General features: G+C 45.5%; 1 protein-coding gene across 3 annotated transcripts in view; it reads right to left on the reverse strand.

Annotated features, from left to right (window-relative positions):
• TBC1D8 (TBC1 domain family member 8) overlaps positions 1-23,720 on the reverse strand; it is a 1,594,530-nt gene that overhangs the window by 1,161,881 nt on the left and 408,929 nt on the right. For all 3 annotated transcript variants that reach the window (XM_069636713.1, XM_069636714.1, XM_069636711.1), the window contains exon 4: positions 21,153-21,381. In XM_069636713.1, coding sequence (XP_069492814.1) covers positions 21,153-21,381 — 229 coding nt within the window. The remainder of the gene's footprint in view (positions 1-21,152; positions 21,382-23,720) is intronic.

Raw genomic sequence — 23,720 nt, forward strand, 5'->3', positions numbered from 1 at the left:
CACTTCTTTTTTTTAACTTCATTTGCCGCACACTCATTGTTCTCAATACATCTAGCATTTAGATTGCACGCCACTATTATCATTTGCGAGGTTTTGGTCACTTTCGTAGTTAACAAAATCCCTTCCAAGTTGTCTTGAATTTCATCAAAAATGTTCACACCAGGAGGAACATAGACATTTATCAATTACAACTTCCAAGTTAATTTACAGTTGTCTTGTTCTATCTCAACTGCCAATACGTTGCTATTTGCTGAATCTGATAATACTCATTTAGAGCCTAATTTTTGTTTCATGCCTTTAACAAGGCCACCATTGGGTCTGCCTTTCTTGCCTTTAATGGCAAATTCGTAATGTATATGGTAGCCTTCTATACTTATAGGGCAGTCAAGCCATGATTCTTGTAGCATAAAGATGTCATAGGTTTGTAGCTGTCTCAGTAAGCTGTCTTCAATTAATATATGTCTATATCCTTGCGTTTTCCAACTTGCGATGCGCAATGGTCAGTTTAATAGTAGCAAACTGTCTCTGAACAACACTTTATTGGTCGGGTTCCAGGCCATAGTTTGATATATTGGGGTTACACCTTGATATTTTGGTAATCCCTCATTAATGATCGGCACTACCTATTCTTTACACACAGCTAATTTGAGACCCAGCTTTAATAGGGCTTGGACATTTCCCACATTAGTGATACTGCTATGGTGGATGCAAAACTAATCAGAACCCAATTTGTAGCACTTCCCACTTTAGGGAGTTTTATCTGTGCAATATCTTTACTTGTAATTGATGACAGCCAGGGCATGGTAGAGCAAAGTCGAATGTTTTCTTGAGAGATCTTTTCAGGAAATATCTCACGTTTAGTCATGAGGACAGAGTTTGTCATTGGTGGTTGCACCTTGGATACCCATCTTGTCAGGCTTGGCTGTAGAGGCATTTTTTTCTCATTTTGACAAAGTGCCTGGCCAAAAGGCAAAAGGCTAATCTATGGCTCTGGTCTCATTTTCCTTAATGGGTAATACTCTTGGCTTAGGGCCAAAATTTTGGGTCATCATGGAGCATGCTGAAGGGCCTTGGGTGCAAAGTACATTAGGATCTGCTCTTTGAGTATGTACCCATTTATCTAGTGACCCATTCAGACGAACTGTTCTTTTAGTTCCATCATGTTGTATCCTAGTGAGGACCTTCGGATCATGTGGTCTTTGTCCACTTTGGTTCGCTGCCAACTGAACATGATCATTTCTTTCAGTCTCTACTAGCAGTCTCTCGTGATCTTCTTGAGTTGTTGTTTGTAGATCATTATTATAGCCGGTACCTGGAGATGCTGCCTCCATCGATATTTCTGTGCATAATGCGTCAATGGAATCTTCTTCAGATACAGCAGCGATGTTTTCCGAGTCCTGCATATTCCATGAAGTATTAGTAATCTAGCTCTTTTATGGCATCTCCGTGTTTTTGGCATTTCTTGTATTTGTGACTTTGTTACAGATGTCCCAATGTATTCCGTACTGCCCTTGGGCCTGGACTACTTGGGAACAGGAGTTGATGTTGGTGCAGGATTAATATATTGCGATTTAATCACCATGTTGGCTTTGTCACTGATTACCAATCTGGTTGTAAGAGAATATAATATTTTCTGATCCGAGGCAATTATAGAACATAGACTAAACAGTGCTTCCACCTTGGCTGATAGTGTAGCCAATTGTGGCTAAATGTACTTGGGTGGAGGTCATACTTTTAGTATCTAGAACTATCAAAGAATTATATTTTGGTATATCTTTTTGAGTTTCAAATATATTTAAATTATCTAAATTCAGACTAGCAGAAAGATTACTAAACTGACTCTCGACTTGCCGTCTATCCCAAAGAAACGCGAGAGAGTTACTTCTGATAGTCTTACATACCTTCGAGAGTGACCCATTATTATCAAGAGAAAGGTCATTAAAGGAAGATAGCTCTTGTCTCTCATCCGGCGTATACTTATCAATGATGTTTTTAGTGGGCTCTGCTTGTTCCATGTCCAAAATTGGATTTCCAATGTCTAAAGTCGCAGTTATTGCAGGTTTCAAATTTCAGACAACTGCCAAAAAAACACGCATCTTTGTTTGTTGTGGTTCATGACCGCAGCTATATTCTCTCTTGCCCCTTTTCCTTCTAGGACAATGGCGAATGGATTTGTTAGTATATTGTGGGCTACGTGTTCTTTTGCCCTTTCCAATAGCTTTGCTTTGTAATCCTGGTCTCTTTGGTTGCTTAGGTTTCATTTTCGACTATTAAGACTTAACCGTGTCTTAAAATAGTTAAAATCACGTTATCAAAACAATTGCAGATTAACAGTTTGGTATATAAAAAGGGCTGCTGCTTGCTGGTGTGACGTATTTCCTTGAGTCAGTGTGTTTAGATATAATTAAATAGAAGTGTGCATAGTAACCATATGTATGTAGCAGAGTGGCTATATAAAGCACAAAGGACTGTTTCGGGATTGCCAACTGTGGGTTGCCCAATACAATAGTCACACTTAGGGAACACACAGCTTCTTTACTGAGGTAGATTGAAGTGAGCATGTGTCTCAGGCTTGGCTTTCAAGCTCGTGTTAATGCAATGTGTCGTGCTAAAAGGCACATGTTGGGCAACCGAGGGCTGCACACATGTTAGCTGCTCTTCTGATGAAAAAACTAATGTCTTTAATGGGTTTTCTCCGTCAAGCAGGTGCAGGTGTTTATAAAAACAGGGAAGAGAAGGTTCTTCGGTGGGTTCCTCTCTTTAGATTTCTTAGTACTACTGGACCCTCAGAGTTAATTCGAAAAGGGATCCTTATCGGGAACAAGCTGGCTCTGTGCAGTATATATTGGGCACTAGGTCAGGTTGTTCTGAAGCCGACCGGTTTCTGTGGTGCAAGGTAGCTAAGCCACATTCCTGAGGGCTATAAAAGAGGGCATCAGACTATGTGCCTTCTTAGTTACAATGGCAGCGTTGTCTGCACTAATTGGAATCCTCTACCTGTAAGGATGACAGGAAGGGGGGGAGAGAGAGAGAACAGGGGAAATGATTCCCATTTTACAACCTCTCTTGTAGTCATTGACTAAAACACTGCGATGTTGATTCAAAAGGAAGGGAAGGCTTACCCTTTCCATGTAGGTGGTTGTTCTATGCACGGGGGTGAGGCGGCCTAGAACCTAGGGGCCAAATGCAATATTTAATAGGGTTTGAAGTGCATAGTCACAACGAACACAGAAAGCACTAATGCATGCAATCTAACATTTAGGATTCATCACTGTAAAGCTGGCCGCGCAGAGTGGCGACAAAGGGAGTATGCTCAGTACTTACAATATCCTCTTCATTTAACAGGGTATGCGTCACTTGCCATGTCTGTGTGCATGGGAGAGTAATTGGCTCGCAGTGCTTCTCCCTTCCACTGCACAGCATAAAACACTTGCGCACTCACCTTATTAAGTAGTTAATACGTTGGTAAAAGTTCTCAGGATTATGTGCAAAATGGCAAAAATGGTCAAAAAAACAATCACGATCGTAATCACAGGCATAGTCATGGATAAATAAATAATAATTTACACCTTGTAAAAAGGTTTCTCCAGGGGTTCAAAAATTATTTGGAAAATACAGCAAAATATAGCTATACAACCAATACAAGCTAAACGTGCAAGCGCTCAGACAGTACCCCTGTTCCAAAGCTGTAAGCCCACAGTCACCAGTACTTCAAGGTAGGCGGGGACAAAAGCATCACCAAGAGTCACAAAGGATCACTCGTATAATTTCACTTGTTTAGGTTAAATAGAATGGAACAATAGGGTGGCGACGTGCCCGAGCGACTCAAAGGCTGTATATCCATAGTTACCGAAAAAGATGCCAAAAAGGAAGCCAACCTAAAACATTTCAAGGTTCAAATAACTTCTTCCACTCGCGCAATCCAATTTGGTGCTTTATTTATGCCTGATTTGCTGGGAGAGTTTCCAAAAACCCTGCCAGACCCCGCTTGTTTGCTCTCACTTGTGTCAAAACTTGTTTCAATGCAGCATTTCAAAGGTAAGTTTCATAGAGAAAGATACCCGCGAGCAAAGTCAATTAATTAATAATCGATTTACACACTAATATGCTCGGGGGATGTGGTATAATAGGTGGTTATTCAACGAAGTTGCACTGTGAACATTTCAAGTGCAACCACAAGCTTTATTATGGAGTGTTTAAATGAAGCCACGTTCCCTTCCAGCGTTTCCTCCACCATTAGGCTTTCCTTTAAAGTTTCCTTATAATTATGATTAAGGTATTAAGATTATGGACGGCAAAGTTTTACATTGCTCGATAGGGAGGGGATTGCCATTTAGTTTAAGTTAGAAACGCATTCACGAGAGAAGGAAAGAAGAATTTGCAATACACGTGCCACGTGTTATGTGTCAATCTTTCTAGCATCTTGTGAAAGGGCAAGGGAGGGAAATCTAAAAAGCAGTACTGCCGAAAGTCTCACCTCCTTATTGTCCACAAGTCTATCACAAGGCACCCAAAAGAAACAGTACGCCTCGCAGGACACTACCGACCCATGGCACGCTGCATAGACTGCAGTGACTGCCAACTCTTCTCCAACTCCGTCCACTCTGCTCCACGGCTGTAAAGGGTTTGTAAGGTGCAAGGTGCAAGCTCCTCCTACTGCAAGGAAATGATAAAAACACTCTGTGATCACTGCAGGGACTGCCAACTCTTCTCTTGTTTATATTAATTTTAAACAGAATGAAACCACTAACAAAATTAATCAGTAAATTACAAAAAGTACTTCTAAACATGCGCAATGTCAACAGATACTTTTTCAAACTTCTGTGAAGGTGAATGGATTCACACAAGCAGCACAGAACCATATTTCAATGAAGAGGCTTATAATCCAGAAAAGAAAAACCCAATTACCATACATATTAATGGCCGAGTGTATGAAATGGTGGAAAACGCCATTATGGCACAAGAAACCCTTATCGAAAAAACGCCCAACAAACTTTCAATCAACTGTTCCATTCACCCTACAAATCCGTCCAGTCTATAAATGGCCATGCAGCTCAATGTGTAAGGTACAGCAACAATCCTTCAAATCTTTACGACAATTCCTCAATCACTATGTGAAAGTAAAAGACAAAATTAGACAAAAAACTTTACAAATCATGGACTCCTGTCCAGAGCGCGACTAACTGGACTGCAAGGACGAATTGCAAAAGCACCTTCCACCACATCAAAATGTTAGGAACACACCATTCCACTATACAGAATCTTCTGCAGAGACTGTACTATGCAAAAAGTCCTGCTTTACAACTGCAACAATTTAATAACATTCCCCACATGGAACAGCCAAAGAACTCCTTCAACAAATAGAACACAATTGAAGATGACTTAGAAAATTCTGTAACTTTTAGACAACATTAGCGAAAACCTTACAAACACCAATGAAGTACCAAGTATGTGTGTGTTGTCGCAGAACTTTTTATAAAAAGAGCACAACAATTGTATATATCAAACTTAAAAAATAGAGGACAATGAGGAATCCCAATTGTTGCAATTAGCTTTATATCTTATAACAGAAAATAAATACAAAATAAGTGACCCTGCAATACTTTGCACATACTGCAATACAAAGCTTGATAATAACCAAATGCCATCACGTGCTGTCACTAATAACTTGCAAATATTCCCACTTCCAAAACCTCTCCAACGGCTTAATGTGTATGAGAGCATTATAAACCAAACAGTGCACCCATTTCAAGCTATAATACGCCTTCAACCCAAAACAGGCAAATTGCCTCCTTCTGAATTATTAAAAGGTACTTGTGGCAAAGTAGTATATTTGCCATTACATCTTAACGAAAATGTAGGAACTCTAGGAGTGCAACAGACAATAGATCAATCTTTGATTATCCTAATTAATGGTGTACCAATAAAAGACAAAACAATTTGGAAACAACTAGTAGACATAAAGTTAGAAAAGCCCTACAATATCTAAAAGAAAACAACGAGTACTACAACGATATAAACAATGAAGAGAATTTAAGAGAAACGACACAAATAATTCAGGATTCATCACCAACTGGCCAATTTGCACGAGTAGATCCTATTACTGCAGCCAATATTTTGGACCAGTATACAATTCACTCACTGCACTCCAAAGACGATGCATTAGTAACATAACAAATGCGTCAAGCCAAAGGATCTCCAATCAGCATATGGGAGAAAAGTGTAAAAGCACGTGCCTTTCCTCTTCTCTTTCCTACAGGAAAAGGAGGACGACGATATGATTAAAGATCCACACAAATAACAGCATCAGAATATCGATCGTTGCAAATGTATTCTGAAGAACCCAGATTCAGACAAAATGTAAAATACATATTCCACCTCCTGTTCGAAAGTGAACTAGCAACTCTATGTTACGGCGTTGCACACACATTAAAAACAGGCTCTAATTTTTTAAACATGTCTGCTACCCAACTACTTCAAAAGATAAAAGACAAAGGTGAAGTTTTGCAGTCAAGTATCACAAATCTCTTGGCAAACATGCGTGGTACAAGGAATACTGGCTCCGATGTCACACTGATGTACATTGTATGCTAAGAAACCATGGCCCACCCACATGGTTTGTTACTTTATGTTGTGCAGAATATGCATGGGATAACTTACACGACTTCATACGCATAGCAAACTAAAATAAAGAAGTAATAGACAAAAAAACACCAGGAGAACTCAGTTCCCTTGAACCTGTAAATGTATCAAGATACTTTTACCACCGCTTTATTACCATGCTGCACTTCATCTGCAATAAAACATATCCCTCTCCTCTGAGAACAGGAACACTTCTTTTGGAAAAAAGAATATCAATCCAGAGGAGCACCACACATCCACATGCTACAGCCATGCACTCAAGAATCTAGCACTGGCCACAACCACTACAGCATAATACGGCCATGCACCCAAGAATCTGGCCACTGGCCACAACCACCACACCTCACCCTGAACCTCCCAATTCAAATGATGTCTGCAGACATCGAAATGAACTGCCAACCCTATTTTCCACCTATGAAAATATCCCCATATCATCTACATTCCACTCCCCTACCCATATCAAGCCCTCTTGCAGTCACAAAATTACCCCAAATGTGTGTCTCAAGCTGTCCATCCAAGCCCCCTTGTAGTCACCAAATAACCCCAAATGTGTGTCTCAAGCTGTCCGGCAAAGACTCTGCCCATGGACTACTGTGGTATCCGCGGACTACCGCGCCACCCATACATTCTTCTTGCACCTAAACCAAGAGGACCATATCATCTTTTTTCCACTCTTCCACCCTTCCCAGCCCCTCTTTACAACACCAAATGACCCAAAATGTGTTTTCCAGACTTTTCCCCCACTGATCCGTTCGTGGTCAGTTGTGGCTGTCCGCAGATCCAACATGCAGGGCGTTTTGGAAAACATGATGCACCTCACGCCTTTTACCATCTAATCAGTGGGCGCGTTCGATGTCCGCGGACCTCACGTAAGCCCCTGGGCCAATTGAAAACCCATCCGGGGAGTGAACAGGGAATTGAGTCAGCGGACCGAACCTAAATATAATTAATTTTATTTACCTACTTTTGGCCTGTTTTAAAGAAAACTACTGGACGGATTTACACCAAATTTACAAAAGCATGTTTTCGGGACCAAGTCGCCGCTCCTGATGCAAATTTGGGGAAAGTCCATCCAGCGGTTTGGGCTGTAAACGTGAGCAAATTCTTTTTCCATTGCGTCTATGGAATAAACAAACATTTTGGGATCCCCCTATAAACTTGCCCCCCTTGACAAAACATCACCAAACCTTGCAGAATCAATCTGACAGGGCCATACACTATTTTTGCAAAGTTCAGTAAGGACTCATCCAGGGGGAACAAAGTTATAAACTGCCCAAGAAGTGTTCTTCCTATGGGCTGAGCAACTTAACCATAACTACAGGGCTGCTACCGCAGACCCTGTAATGTATGTGGGTTCAGACCAGTATTTGTGAATTCAAATTTACATGAGCCAAAGCAAACCATGTTTGCATGAACATGGCTTAACACATAGCCCCATGCTAGCCAGCCATTGCCTATATGCCAATTGACTTCTATATAGCGAATATATTCACAATCCAATGCCTGCAGAGGAGGGTTGGTGGAGTGCAAAACAATCTTTGATTGTTAATTTTCCTTTAACTTTCCCTGGTCCTATACTGGTCTTGATGCTGCAGAAAATCAAACGTTTCATCATATTTGCATTATGTAAAATAGTTTAATTCTGTGTTATGAACATGCTAGTGCTAGTAGAATGTTAGAATGCCTGTTGTCTTTTAGAGTATTATAATATCTAGAGGAAGACTTTGTGAATGAAAACAAGCGTCTTTGTGAACTAATAGTGAGATTCATACAGGCAGGTAAAAGGTTGTTTTGTATAATTTTGGATATACCCTATTGTAGTTGTATCCAGGGTAAAGTTGGAAACCCAGTTGTCTGAAACTGACATCTAGTTTAAAATACATTTCTATTTTTGAATAGCTCACTGTCTGTTCTTTGCCCTGAATTGTGCACTGGGATTATATAAAACGGGGTATTCGATTTGTGTGTCACGTCTGAGCGAACAAGCCAGAAATATAAAAATACTCAAGACGGCAATAAAAACAGTCGGGTATCCTGATGCAAGAGACTGCAAGTACCACAACGAACTTGGGTCCAATCCAATGGCTATTACCTAGCTCTGACCAGAAGGAAATAATTAGTTGCTTTAATGAAGATGGACTATCCTCCCTCATTCAGGAGCTGATTTGAGACCCACCATCTACAACAATGGGGTTGCATCGGCGAAGCAGGAATGAATAGGGAGCTGCACACCACAAAGAGAGAACAGGGAACACTACCCAAAATCTTTATAGAGAGTGACTTACTAAATACAGGGGAACAACGATGATAAACGCTGCCACATAGTGCATCGCAGACTGTAGGGACATGGGGGCTGAAAAGGGGGTGGGGGTCTTATGAGGACAACCAGTAAACATTTCAGCCAACAAGAAGAGAATAGACCAGCTGAGGCTCAAGGAAGATTCTAGATAGTAAGGGGAGGCCTATATAAAGTCATTAGAGTCAGTTTGGGGTGAAAGATATTGGTGTGAGTTCTGAAGTGGTGAAGGATGGCTAACTGGGAGTAGGGAGCCTGGGTTAGGGTGTTGGAAGCCTCCTTTAGGGTTGAGAGCAAGCATACAGATACCATCTATAGAGTTGGGGCCCTAATTGTCTTTTTTTACATGTTGTTTTATAATAAAAACGTATTGACAGTTATGTGACTGATTGACAAACTCATAAAACGTTGGTGCTAAGAAAGGAAGCTTTAGCAAAATAAGTTATCTGAACGGCCACAATCCAAATGCTTGCCTAGCCGGACATAGAAACAACAGGCCAATGTAGATCATTATATTGTGTCAAAGGCCACATCCGATTATTATTAGGATAGTTTCTTAATCATAACTAACAACTCAATTTGGTCTGTCCCATCCTCCAATGAAACCCAAAGTGTTTGGAAATTCTGCATCAGGGCATGTGATGTGTATGTGGTAACAATAGAGATGCCTCTACTAGTCTATCCACTGGAACAGCATCCGCAGAAGCCACAGTAGTCTTGCTAGACATATTACATAAGAGATTCCACTTTATGATTAAGAGGATAACATTCCTCTAAAACCCGAAGATGATACAACCGGACGATTCATCCAAGAACTTTAAGATTTCGACCCTTTGATTCCCAGGCCAGGGCCTTCTTTGCTTGTTCCAGAAAAGTAAAACCAACTGAAGAAGTCTGAAACTATCGTCATTTAACTTACTTTGTAGCAATGGGTTGTTCCTCTTCTGAAAAACTCAAACAAGACTGGATGCAGGTCAGGGGTTCCTCTGGAACCTCCTTGCAAATATAGTGTTCTGTAGGTTCAATCTCAAGATTGGTGCTGATTTAATCTGTAGGTGTGTCTGTTCTTTCAGCCCCCTCAGTGAAAGCTGCTGTCAGAAATCTCTCAAACAACTTCTCAATGAATTGCTCCGTCTATTGCAAAGACAAAGCAGACAGTAATCAGCCTGTTGTATCAGTATGGACAAGTGGTATTAAGGTCTGAGGACTGGGGGGCGCTAAAGAGTCCGGGTCCAAGATGGCCGCACTCTGTGGAGCTCCGTGAAGGGCCATAGGAGCAGGGGAGGGAGGGAGGGTTGCATGCACCTCCAGAGGGCATGAAAACACTGCAGAATTCGCTGAGAGCTGGATGAGAGAGGCGCCGGCACCTGTGCGAAATCTCGCCCTCTGAGGCGCCTGGGAAGCTGGTGAAATTGCGCCAAAACCGAAAGGCGCGAAGCAGCTGAAACCGCACTTCCGCTGGGGCCTGGAGATCGCATCGCTGTTGGGGGAGTGGGCTGTGGGGCTCGGACCACTGTGGACTCCTGGACCCCCCGCCCCGAGGCGGTGAGCAGAGCTGCGACTTGACCTAATCCTGCTGGTGTCCGCCGGCTACCGGTGGGGGAGCGAGCCGATCCAGTGCTCCTGCTCCATGGGGGGGGAGGGGAGCAGGTGATCTTGCGGAGTCAGAGCTTGGACTCCCCGGGACTCCAGAGGACCTGCACCGGCGAGTCCTGCGAGCGGTGCGGAGAACGAGGGTGGAACTCCAGCATACATGTGACAGGTGAGATGGGGACGCGAGTAAGGTTGAGCTGGATGGCCCCAAACTATTCGCCTTCAACCTGAACACCACCGGCCGGCCTGCAGCCAGCATCCCCGGAGGTGCGCACATTCACAGAGGGAGCTGTGGCTGGAAAACACTCACTGCCTCAGAACCCAAACTTGAACGCTTTTGGCCCGGGAGCTAGCACACTAAGAGGCGTGTCCTCCTGCAGCGAGTCCTGCGGCCCGAAAACCACTGCTAGCCCAGCATCCAGATCCGGGGACCAACGGCCTGCGTCCTGGGTGGTGTGATCAACCGCAACGGGCTCCGGAGCCGGTAGGCCCTGGTCAGTCCAGCAATCAGCCGGAACATTGACAGCCCAGCGTCACCACCACAGGAGGAGCAGCTGCAACGGAAACCGCGGGATGGACGCGCTCGCCAGCCCAACACCTGCGCAGCAAGTAATGTGGGACACGCAGGGGAGGGCCCCGCGGCCGGGACAAGCTGCCTCAACAATGCAGACACCATACCCTCCGGTGATGTGGCCGACAACATGGCAGTGGGGGGAGGTGATCCCCTAGCTTAAAGTGGGGACCGCTGAAGTGCAGGCACCTCAAGGCACAGGAAAAGATGGCGCTGGAATTGGAGAATGCGCTGGGGGCAACCAGTTGGCCTGCCGGTGACAACATAAAGGGCAGCCTGTGTACAGACCAGTGGAGGCTGACCTCTGCGCAACCTGCCCCCCTGCGCGCTCTAGGACGAACCTGAGTTAGCAGGACAGAAGTGGGGCAGCCCATGTTGGAAACGAGAACGCACGCCCCGCCTGGAGCACGAGGGACCCTTCGGGCCCATAGGCAGGTAAAAAGGATAACAAAGGAGAGAGCTGAAGAACTGGTCCTGGGCCCACGTAGATTTCATCAGCGGTTAACACCTTAATATAAGCACCCACCAGCACACGTCACACGGCAAGAAGTGGCAGCAAGATCCAAGCCTCTGCAAGCACGATATCAGCATACGGGGGCGGACCAGACCTCTCCCTGAGGCAGATTATCCATCACCTAGCCCTTGCGAGAAAAGGCGATAGTACGCGGGCCAGGCACAGCTGGATCCCCTGAAGGCATGCCACGTTGGTATTGCAGAGCCTGGACCCTCCGACCTATGCAGGCAACGGACAGGAACCGGCCAGTTGGAAATTAACGACCTGTATGGCGAAAGGCAATAAAAGACAATATCGTCTAACCTTCCCTCAAAAAACAGGCTTAAACACAGGCAGTGAAAAAATGCCTGCACCCGGGGCTGAACCCACCAGGGAAGCCCACCAGGGCATAGAGGAGCCTCAGGCGGGCTCAAGCAGCGATCTCCAGCAGTCTGCGCGTGGTCAAGTACTAGCGGAAAAGTGGGCTGGTTTTGCTTCAGTCAACAACTTGACAGGTTGTGTACAAAGTTGATAGGATGCAAGAACGCATTGAAAAGGAGAGCGGAAGGATATCTGAGGCAGAACAGCGTGTGGGGGCCCTAGAGGACACCTGCGGGGAGACAGCTCACGCAATCCAGGAGCTGCGAAGAGATGTTAAGTCGATAAAGGAAAAGAATGAGGACCTTGAGGCAAGAGCCTGGAGGAACAACATACATGTGGTCGGAGTGCCGGAATCGGTCCCCCAAAGAAGCATGGAAACCTTCATGGAGGCCTTCATAAAAGGTGGTGCTGCAAGATCCACCGCTGTCCACCCAGTCCCTGGTGGAGAGGGCACACCGGGTGTCACAGATAGTTCCCAGGCCAGGCCAGAACCCTAGCCCAATAATTGCACGCCTGCTCAATTATAGAGACCGAGACGCTGTGCTGCGCAGAGCCAGGGAACTGGGAAACCTGCTGTACGAGAACTCCAGGGTCTCTATTTACCCAGACCTCACCTCATCCAAATTGCTGGTACAGGACAGAGGCCAGGCACACTTTCACTGAAAGAACCGAAGAACCGCGCTGACCCATAACCATGCATTGTGGACAAGAGGGGAAAAGAGGAGGGAGATGATATATTGCAAGTACACACGGCCCACGAGAACTATAGCCTCAACGAGACACATGGGCAGAAACTTAGCTGCTTCTCGAAGGAGGTTGAATATGTAACTTTAAAATGTGATGTAATGGGTCAGTCCTGTAGCATGACAAAAGAATTGCTTCAGCGACGCCCCCCCCCTAATCAAGGGGCCGGAAGTTAAGCAGTCACTTGGGGCGTGGTTTCTGGAGCCCCCGGGGTGGTGCCCCATGGTGATCGGATGGTTCAAGCATTGGGGAATGAGGGGATGTGCCACTGCGAGTTGTGTGAGGACAGTGTGGGTGGGGGGTCCCAAGGGAAGTTGGATGTTGTGGGGGGGGAGGGTTTAAGGGAAAGGGAAAGTTGAAGGTCCCGTTGGAAAATGATTCACACTGCAGGACCACGGGCACGAGTGCACACGTTGCCCACTCAGAATGGGAGGAGAGATTGAGACAGGCATACACAAAGCACAGACGCAATGGCAATCAAGATACTTAGCTGGAATGTGCAAGGCTTGAATAATCCGCGGAAGACTTGCAAGGTTTTTCAATTTTGTGAGCGTCATGGTGCCAAAGTGGTATTCCTGGAGGAGACTCACTTGAAGGGTAGTGCAAACAAGGGTGTTGCCAGGTCCTGCGGTAAGTTCCAGCATTATACATCGTATTCAACGTATTCAGCTGCAGTTATGACACTGAGACATAAGTCACTGGGTTTACGCGTAGCTGAGGCAGTCACAGACCCAAACAGGAGATAGTTCATTGTGTCTGGATCCCTGGGCACTACAATGGTGACATTTGTCAATATTTATGGCCCCAATGTGGACCACCTAGGCTTTTTTGAATTTTTGTTTAACAAGTGCCAGAGATTTCTACATACGTGCCAGGTGTGGGTGGGTGATCTTAATATAACACTTGACTCAAACAAGGACAGATCAACCAAGGAGGTGCAGGCACGCTCCAGAGCAGCCCAAGTGATACTGCATGCATGCAGGACCTTGAATTGGGGGATGTCTGGAGGGTACTGCACCCAGACGACAGAAAATATTTGTTTCGGTCATCTGTGCATGGTACCTCCTCGAGGCTAGATTACATCCTGGCTGAGCCCCTCCTGGCCCACCCAACAATTGATTGTGTCCTTCTCCCAGAACACTGTCTTACCACTCGCCCCTCCTTTGGTCGATTAGCTGGGAGGAGGGTAGAGTGCAACGACCCTTCTGGCGATTTAAATCTGCAGACCTTTCGGATTTGGTATTCAAGAGTGAAGTCCTTGAGCTAATTAGATCATACTTTTCCACAAGCCTAGGCTCTGTTCACTCGATGGGCACGATCTGGGAAACCTTTAAGGTGGTGCTGAAGGGTGGCTGCCTTTCCATACAGCTGGGTGTGCTCAAAATAATTTTCAGACAATTGGCAGAGACCGAAGCAAAGATTAAGACCTTAGAAAAACAAGTAGATGAGGGCCGGGGGTTGGGGCCTGCAGCTGATGTGCATGGGGCGTTGGATACATTCAGGGACCTGACGGAGAGGGCGACCCAGTTCTTGGCCTGCCCAGTCATGGCCTGCAGGTATGGAGAGGTGGGCAGACCAGGCAAACTGCTTGTGATGATGGTTCGTCATGAGATAGGCAGCACAGACATAACAGAGGTAAAGACCTCACAGGGGCGGTAGTGGTGAAACAAACTGAGATCATGGCCACATTTAGACACTACTACGAGACCTTATATTCTTCCAAGAGGCCACCCGGTGGAGTGGCTCTCATGGACTTTGTCCATGAGGCAGACCTCCTGGAGCAGGGAGAGGAGGCGGCCCTGTCGCTGGACTCCCCTATCACTTCTGAGGAGATCATAGGTGCAATTCGGGCTTTGCCTTCCTCCAAGGCACCCGGAACAGACGGTATCATGGCCGAGTTCTATAAGGAATGGGGCCCGGAGGCTGCCGGATATATGCTGAGGGTGTGGGAGGAGGGTCTGGAGACGGGGAGCCTCGCCACGAGAATGAAGGAAAGCTGTTATAACCTTAATCCAAAACCAGACAAAGACCCACTGAATTGCGCCTATCGGCCAATATCGTTATTAAACTTAGATGCAAACATTTTTACCAATATCCTTGCGGATAGGCTTCTCCCGTGTATATATATCAAGCATAATCCACGTGGATCAATCGGGTTTCATACCCGGCAGATCTACCTCATCGAATCTACGCAGACTATTTGCAATACTAGCTCAGACCGATCCCGATGTGAAGGCGGCAGTAGTATTGTTGGATATGGAGAAAGCGTTTGACTCGGTGGAGTGAGACTATCTGTTGGAGGTATTGACGCAGGTGGGGGCTCCCCCCTACTTTCTCTCGACAGTTAAGTTACTGTACAATGGGTCGAGCGCTTGTATAGGGGTGGGTGGAATGGTGATCTCAACCCTTTGCACTGGGCCGAGGGACCAGACAGGGCTGCCCACTATCGCCCCTGCTCTTTGCCATCGCCATTGAGGTGCTAGCGGCGCGATTGCAGAAATATCATGGGTTGAGGGGCTTGGCCATGGGGGGGCACCAGGGAGCTGGTGTCACTATATGCGGATGAAGCGATCCTACACCTCAGTGGTCAACCTGGCCCCAGTCTCGTAGGAGGTGGAGGAGTTCGGGGAGTTCTTGGGCCTAAAGCTGAACAAAGGGAAGTCCATCCTGTTCCCTCTCAATGAGAGTAAGTTATGCCCTCCGAATACCGAGGGCTTCAGCTTGGAGCTCAGCATGGTCACGTATTTGGGAGTGCGGTTCAGCAGAAGCGAGCGCACTCTACTGGAAGACAACCACCTCGCTACCTGAGAGCCTTAAGAGAGGTGGAGAGATGGTGTAGGCTCCCAATATCAGTGCTGGGAAGGAAAGCGGTAGCAAAGATGGAGATTGTCCCTAAACTGCTGCATGTATTTCAGAACGTTCCAGTATTGCCGGGGGTGGGATTTTTTAGGGATATAAAGACACTCCTGATTAAGTTGGCCTGGCCCCCGGAGCCCCCGCATTAGCTGGGAGACACTAACTTTACCCTGGGACAGTGGGCTGGGGGATCGCAGCTCCCGACAGAAGTATATTTCCTGGCGTCAACTTTCAACACAACTTTCTTTTGCCTGAACGTGGATGCCGGGGGTGCGGGCCTCCCCCCACGTTTGCATAGAGGGGTGTTCGGTTAGCCCTCATTGCCTACAGGGGGTCCTGCTGTACCAAAGGGTGGCGGACAAGTGCAAGTACGACCCGGTAGCATGTACTGTTCACGCATGGAGGAGGGCGCTGAGGAGGTTGAGAGTGGACGTCCCCTTCGACACTGGTATCGAGATGTGGAATGTGGAAACAATAGCCCCAACCTGTGATCAGACTATCTTTAGGGAGTGGCGGGGGGCTGGGATAGTCAGGATGGCTGATATGTACCCGGATAATCTTTTTGTCACCTTGGAGTCCTTCACTGAAAAGATGGGTGGGGGCCTGCACCATAGCTTGCAATACCTGAGAATGCGGGCAGCTTTCAAGGAATGGTCCCAACCGTTCCTGGGACTGCCGGCTACGACTCCGCTACTCCAGTACATAGTCTACTCACCTAGCTGCCGGGGGGTGGTGTCTGCCATATACAAGCTTACCCAACGCGATACTCCACAGGCGCTGCTAAAGTGCAGGCTACAATGGGAGGTGGCTGTCGATTCACAGATGAACTGTGGGCACTGATATGCGAACACATACACAAGGGGGCATTTAATACACAGCTTCAGCTAATCCAACTGAAGAGACTACACCGTACATACATGTCCCCCGCCCGCATACACAGGTTTGACAGTTCAAAGTAGGCACGATGCCGATGATGCGGCCACAACCCGGCCGATTTCATTCACATGATGTGGTCCTGTGTACAACTACAATCTCATTGGGAAGTAGTGGTGGAGTGTTGCTCGGCAATGTTGGGACACCCTGTTTCCTGTGAGATAATGTGCTGTGTGCTTGGCTGGGACCCCTCCATTCCTAAACAATATCAGAAATTGGTCACGACCTGCACGATTCTTGCTAGGCGCTGTATCTTAATGAAATGGACCAGATCCACCCCCTCAACCCCCAGGATAGAAATGTGGCTTAAAGATCTAACATGGCATAGTGACATCGACAAGGAATATGGGAGCCTGGGTGACCCGCAGAAGAGACATATGGGGTCTCTTTACAGCTTATCTCCTATCCTTAAAGGATGAAACGGATTGGTGCACTGGTGTTAAGTGAGTAGTCACACACTGGGGAAGCTTTGTGGTGGGAGGGGAGAGGTGGATGCTTATCCTGCAGCTCCTGACGTGATGTGCAACTGGAGAACCCCCGGAAAAGACTGGACCTCTTCCTGTTGTCTGCACGGCAATACCGGCAACCGCCATGAAAGTAATGTCTGATATGGGATGATATATTGTAAGTGCACTGATGGTAGGTGGTGTGAATCGTCAATAAAGAAAGGTTAAAAAAAAAAAAAGGACTGAGGAATGAACAGGTTGTATCTGGGTAGGAAGCAACCCAGGAGCAGGAAGAGCACAAGTATCTTCGAGTATCAGGTTTATAGTAAGTGAAGGATCATGTGAAAGAGTAGGCAGCAGGAACTGAGTAACTGAGTAGGGACTACAGGTACAACACGAGGGAAAAGCAGTTCAGGATTCACCAACACAGGAAGGGAATGGTCATGCCTCTTGTATTTCTTATGGTGCTGTCTATCAGGACAAGAGGAGAAAAGAGGGATCGTGGTGACATTTCTTTCCTTTTTTACTCTTCCATCAGGATACACAAAGCCATCTTTTATCAGAAAAAATAACCAGCACTGCATTGCCATTTCTGCATTCTGCGCACAGCATTCTGGGGCGGGAAGGGCAGAACTTGCTATGACAGATCATCTAATGCCAGCCCACAAGGCCCTGAAGTGTCAAAAGAAGAAAACCACAGTCAGAGATCAGGATGTGTGCCCCCTGTGACAGGAGATATTACGACACCGCCTCTCCAGAAAACGCCTCAGCAGAACCCACTGCTTCAACAGTACACTTGCCAGGAAAGCTAGACCGAGTGCTGGAAACAAAAATGGGGATATATCTGTGCAAGGTTATTTAAACATCCACAAGAAGAGGAGCTCTTAATTAACCATTCACTAAGTTAATGTGAAAGCTTCTGGCTGGGAAGAAGTGTCTCAGAAGCCATAAGTGCTTCACGTATATTAGGACTGGGACGAGGAAGAGAGAGAAGGTAGTCATGAACTGTTTCAATGAGATATCGTCCAAGATGGATACTCTCAGCTAGAAATCAGTGTTCTTGTTCAACTGTATTGAAAAGCGATGGTGCCACAGTTTAGCACTACTGCACTAAATAGTTGTTGCTGGCTCTAGCTAGCCCTTTCAAGTTGGAGTTGGTGGAGATTCCGTTAGGTTTGGGCAGTTATGATTTGGTACAGTCTGAGGACGCCCAACAAGGCTGCTTCAACTCTTAGTTGTGGGAAAGTTGCCCAACATTTTGTTACTGAATTGTCCTGTGGGAGGGACCAACCTGATAAGCAAATGATATGTCCTTTCTGATAAGGAACAGCGACCTACAAAATGTTTGCAGAGCTCCTGAGCGCACACCATACCAAACAACAGGTAATGTAGCCTTGCTCATTCTCACATTTTTGGCAAATAGTAGGTAGTTACAGTTGTTCACATGGGGTAAATTAAACACGTATATAAAATGCTGCAATTAATCAAAGTCCTCTAGGCAATGATGGATGGCTATGAAGGGAAATGCAGGTGGATCACACTTTTAAACAAGTTAATAAGAATTTTACCACTTTGCAAGTCTGGCGACACTTTCTCTTTCACTAATAATTGATGGGGTGGACAGACCCGTAGTTGCTTCATGCAGCAAGTTCCAAAAACCTTGACCCATTAAAACTATTAATAAAGTGAGAACATACAAGAAGCAGGAATGTGCATTTCCTTTGTGTGCGAGTGAAAAGGAAGTGAAGCCAATTCAGATAAAGTGCCTATGCAAACAGGACGTACATCAACACAATGTTATCCCATGTCTCCAGATTGAGATCAGCGTACGCATTCCAAACTTTCACAGAAGTACAAGATAGGTGCAACCCTGTCATGGACACCAACACTTCAAGTGTGATTCACGACAGGCCTCAAAGACAATCGAGCATCGTGAGAAAATAATCAGTCACAAAATAGCTGATATTTGAAATTTTAAGGGCACATTCAATTGGAAAAACGGATTATGGCCAAACTTTCCAGCACCGTTGCTAGCAACAGGGAACCAGCCCCCAAAGCACGGAAAGGAGCATATACTGACAAAACGCTCAAATCTTTACAGCACCCTATGCTCCCTCGCAGTTTATCGGCAGAATAATTTCCATCCAACAGAACTAATGACTGGGAACACGAGTCCTCAACTAACTTGGCGATCACATTGTTCCAAATATTCCCTGAAGCACAAGTCAAAAGGCAACCAGTATAGCGCAATACAAAAACACTAAACAAACAATTATAACAGAAAAACTTGTTTATTACTAAGTTCACACAGATCGCAATCGTCCCTTCATTTTTAGGAGTCAACTATAAAGCACAAAACATGTGTCTTTAACACAAATTGCCATTTGGGGCTGAGAGGCCCTTCAGTGACGATCTTTGGGCACAGTGGTGGTTACATTGTTGGATTGCAGCTTCAAAGATTCTATTACCGCTCCTGAGTGATTTTAGATGGGCTTCCTGTAGCATGAAGCACTACACAGACCACAAATATCACTTACTTTATATCAAGGGCCAGTAAAAAAATGCTATGCTACAGTAGCATGTAGGCAGCATAATCAGAGTTGCTACGTGGTACAGGCGAAACGTGTATGCCCCTCCAATTAAAAATGTAAATAGCCGCCACTGCTATGGTGGTTATTTGGCACAGTACCATTTTTTTTAACATAACCTAATAAATGTATGTTTTGATGTTCACATTTGGCAGAAGATTCAGGGTAGACAGATGTCAACAGGACGCTTTTTTTTATTTCTAAACCACCCCCTTTGGGAATCATCGAGTCAATTGTTTGTCCAACATGCAGCTCTTAAATACAGGTGTGTGATGAAGTAACCTGGATCAGACAGAAGAGAAGATCAAAACATAAATCTGCTTTCCCTCTCAATGATCAAATGACCCAGTCTGCAAGCCGAAATAGGGTTCAAAGCAAACTCTCGTCGGAAGAAATGTCGGGAAGCCTAGACTGGCATTGAGCAGGCCATAACTGTGACCATGTAGAAGCGAAGTACACACTTGGAGATCCAAGCCAGAGACCAGATGGCCTGAGCCTGCTGCTCATGAGATGAATGAGAGTCCAGGGGAGGGATAGAAGGTCGAAGGTGCGAGAAATCTTTGTCGGCATTAACACTGAGAAAACCAGGTAAGGGCCACGGCTGCCAACATGGGAATTCTAGTGAGAGACTTCAGCTGTGAAAAGAGAGTGCAAAAATAAAATTCAGACATTTGCCCCTGCAAGAGAAAGATCCTGCAGTTAAACTGATCAAGAGTACAGCCAGCAAAAGACCCGTCCAAAGACAGCAGGGAGGCTTGCAGACTTGTAAACACCTACATGCAAGGGGAGGTGACCAGAGCCGACTAAAAAGTACCAGGTGCAAAAGCCCAACGAGCAAAATTGAACAGACTGGCTGCAGAACGTGAACATTGAAATATTGCATGTTGGGAAACCATCTCAAATATTTGAGAATTAAAACTCTGTCGGGAAAACCTGCTCAGATAATCTACAGTGTAAACAGTAACGGCTTTAAAGGTTGAAACACTGCCTGAGCCCATAGCAAACTGACAAGCTATTTCTGTACTTGTGCATTGCATGTTGGAAAACGGAGTCTTTCATTTCATAGCGGATTCAGCTATCAATCGACAATTGAAGCAGTGAAAAAGGGGAAAGCAGATTCTCAATGTCCATAGCAACCAGAAAAACCTTTACGCCCTAATAGGCTGCATGTAGGGAATCGGAGTCTCAAGCATTCAGATACTGAGAGGATACCAGTTGCTGAAACCAAGTCACAAGATGCATCAAAAACAGAGTTGATGTACACTGCTGAACTTGGAAGGTACACCTAACCAACATCCTGACCCAGCCGTCTCTATACTCCAAGCTAAAGAGATGTTTAACTGTGTATGTTGGGTTACTCATCTATGTCCATTGGCATTAAGTCAGTCATTGGTGTGAGCAATTCAGTTTGGTCCGTTTTCTAGGTCACTGATTAGTCAATGACACGTGTGTTTTTCCACACTTAGATATCTTGCTCCTTCCTCTGCATCTGGTATTTAATTGCAACGTGAGATAGACCACTCAGATTCTACTTTGTATTAGGCTAAAACAATAGTTCTAGTTCATTCATGTAACATAGATGGTGCAGAATATTTTGTGGTCTACTTACGTTCCTTGCCCAGGAAGAAAGAGTAGTAGCAGACATGGTTGATGCTCAAGTACAGCCACCCTTGGCGAGGTACGCGTCCCTTCCAACAACAGCAGGAGTAACTTGCAATGAGCTTCTCCGCCTCTGGAAAATTAAATCGGCTTTCGAATCTTACTAGTGCCTCTCGAAATTTCTCAGGTTCTTCTTCTTGCTCAGCTAGTTTGCTGCTGCTCTCTTGCGCAATCAGCCCCTGTTAAATAGAGAAAGGGGTAATCGTTCATAACACTAGCAATGCTGTTAGAGACACAAGTCCTACTAAATTGGCACGTTTTTCTCCCATTTGTGTTCTAAAAAGTAAATGCTTCACTAGCTTGTGATCCCACAAAGTGCATTGGACAAAAATGGATGACATTTCGTCTAAAACAATTACCTCTCTATTCACTGATATACATTGCTTGGCGAAAAAAGTTCTTGCCCCAGAGTTATGTTAATATGGACTTAGTGGGAGGGCCCTGAGCCATGTGGAAGAGGACTAGCGAGGAGACAACTATTAGCCAGAAGAGAAGTGGTGGAAGGTGGTACTGGAAAAAGGGGGTCAAAGATGGATTAATGCACATAACATAGTACACAAGCATTGTGAATAACCCTACTCAGCCACACATTTTGTATAGAGGTGCTGCAAGGGTTGTGTCTATTTTCCTAGACCACAAAATGACTGACCAGTCTTTTGCTCGACCTCATATGTTGTATGAGCAGTTACATATTGCTTGACACCAGGTCGACAAATGCAACTACTCTTCCTTACTCCCAAAAACAAATCCCTCCTCCCACCGTTCTGCCCTTTTACCTGTCCCCCAATATACGCTCTGTTCTTATTCTTTCAGGGGGTGGGGGCAATTCTCAACCTCCCTTTTCTGCCCCAACCCACCCCATGGCTACACCCTGTCCTTCCCCCACCAACCACGGCTGCGCTGTACTAAACCCCAACACTGCTGCCTTGATTCACACGTTCATTACCCACGCCCTACAACCTCTCTTGCTCCTCTGCCCTACTATCTCCACCATCCCTCACCCTCTCAGATCTACTCTAGAGGTGGATGTTACACTGTTGCCCCATCCTCTCATGCCCCCTAACACCTCTGCCCCTCCCCACCTTACACACATATCCGCCCCCCAACCATGAATTCTCATGACTAAGTGGTCGATCAGTTGGGCAGGTCCTCCTTTTTAAAGAGTCTACCACTCCAAACTGACGACTTATCGAGGAGCACTTAATGAAGAACACTTCCTCCAAATAGCAGTTGGGTTGAGCAAAAGACCTGGTATCTTTGCAGTTGGATGCAACCAGTATTCAGGAAGAGATCTGTTTACTAGTTATGTTCTGTTACTTGGCATTTATATAGCGCTCTATACATCATTGGTATGACCTCAAAGCGCTAGTAGGTTGAACACTCTCGGGAACCGCAGTTCTGGTCAGTAGAGAGATGGGGTCATAGGGTGCGTGGGTGCACCAATTATGTGTGCAACTGATGTAATTGTCGGATGGTAGCTGCATCCTAGCGTTAGGTGTGGTGTTGAAGATATCAGTTGGCTGTGTTTTCTGTTTGGCGGGTGAACATCCAGACAGGGTTTGGTTGCGTTAGGCCCAAAGGACGCTTATGTGAGCAACTAGGCCGGAATGTCATGGGATAGCTGCGTTTAATTAGGGTGATGAGGTGTTCGTGAGGTAGTGTTCCTATGTTACTAGCTAGGCCGAATTTATCAGGGGTATAGCTGTGTTCTAGTTGTGCGATGGTGTATAGTAGAGAGTAGGCGTAGTTATCAGTTATGATGGTTCATCTATAAAGCGCCCGAGACTAGGCAAGTGCACAGGATGGCAGAGAAGACGTCGACACACGGACATACAGTGACTGTGGGTAGGATTTACGGTGCCAGGAGGGGGCATATGGATATATAGCAACAGCATGGGGGACAAGAAAGCAGAGTACACAGTGAGACATGGGCACAGAGGGCACACATGGGGACGAGAGGGATGGGTAATACATTGGGATACATAGGGATATTACGGGAACAGCACGATATACAGCATCACTCATTCATTCCATCGATATATCGATCCATTTCTTCCATTTCTTCAACCATTCATTCCATTTATCCATTCCGTCAGTGCATCCATCCGTTTCTTCTATTTCTTCATCCTTTCGTTCTATCCCTCTGATGCCTTCCATCACTTCCATTCTATTCATTCCGTCCATCTATTCCGTCCATTCCATCCACCAATTCCACATACATACAGAACTTAATGAAACAATACTGAATAGGCATAATGGAGTCAAATAAAAAGGTATACACAATTTGAAATGGAATTCTCAATAAAAATGGTAAACATAACTGGACATTAGAAGAAAAGGTTTTCCAAGATTCCCAAAAGGTCTGCAACACGGTATTCGGTTTTGTATGTGTAAAGATGCTTAAAATGCCTCGTTCAATTGCAGGGTAAGCAAAATCAGACATAAAAAAATGTTTAATATGAAAGCGCACTTGAATAAGAAAGAACTAAAATAGTGAAGGAAAAGAAAGGATCAAATT

The sequence above is a fragment of the Ambystoma mexicanum genome, chromosome 7p (genome assembly GCF_040938575.1).
Source record: "Ambystoma mexicanum isolate Mex_15411 chromosome 7p, UKY_AmexF1_1, whole genome shotgun sequence".
Taxonomy (NCBI): Eukaryota; Metazoa; Chordata; class Amphibia; order Caudata; family Ambystomatidae; genus Ambystoma; species Ambystoma mexicanum.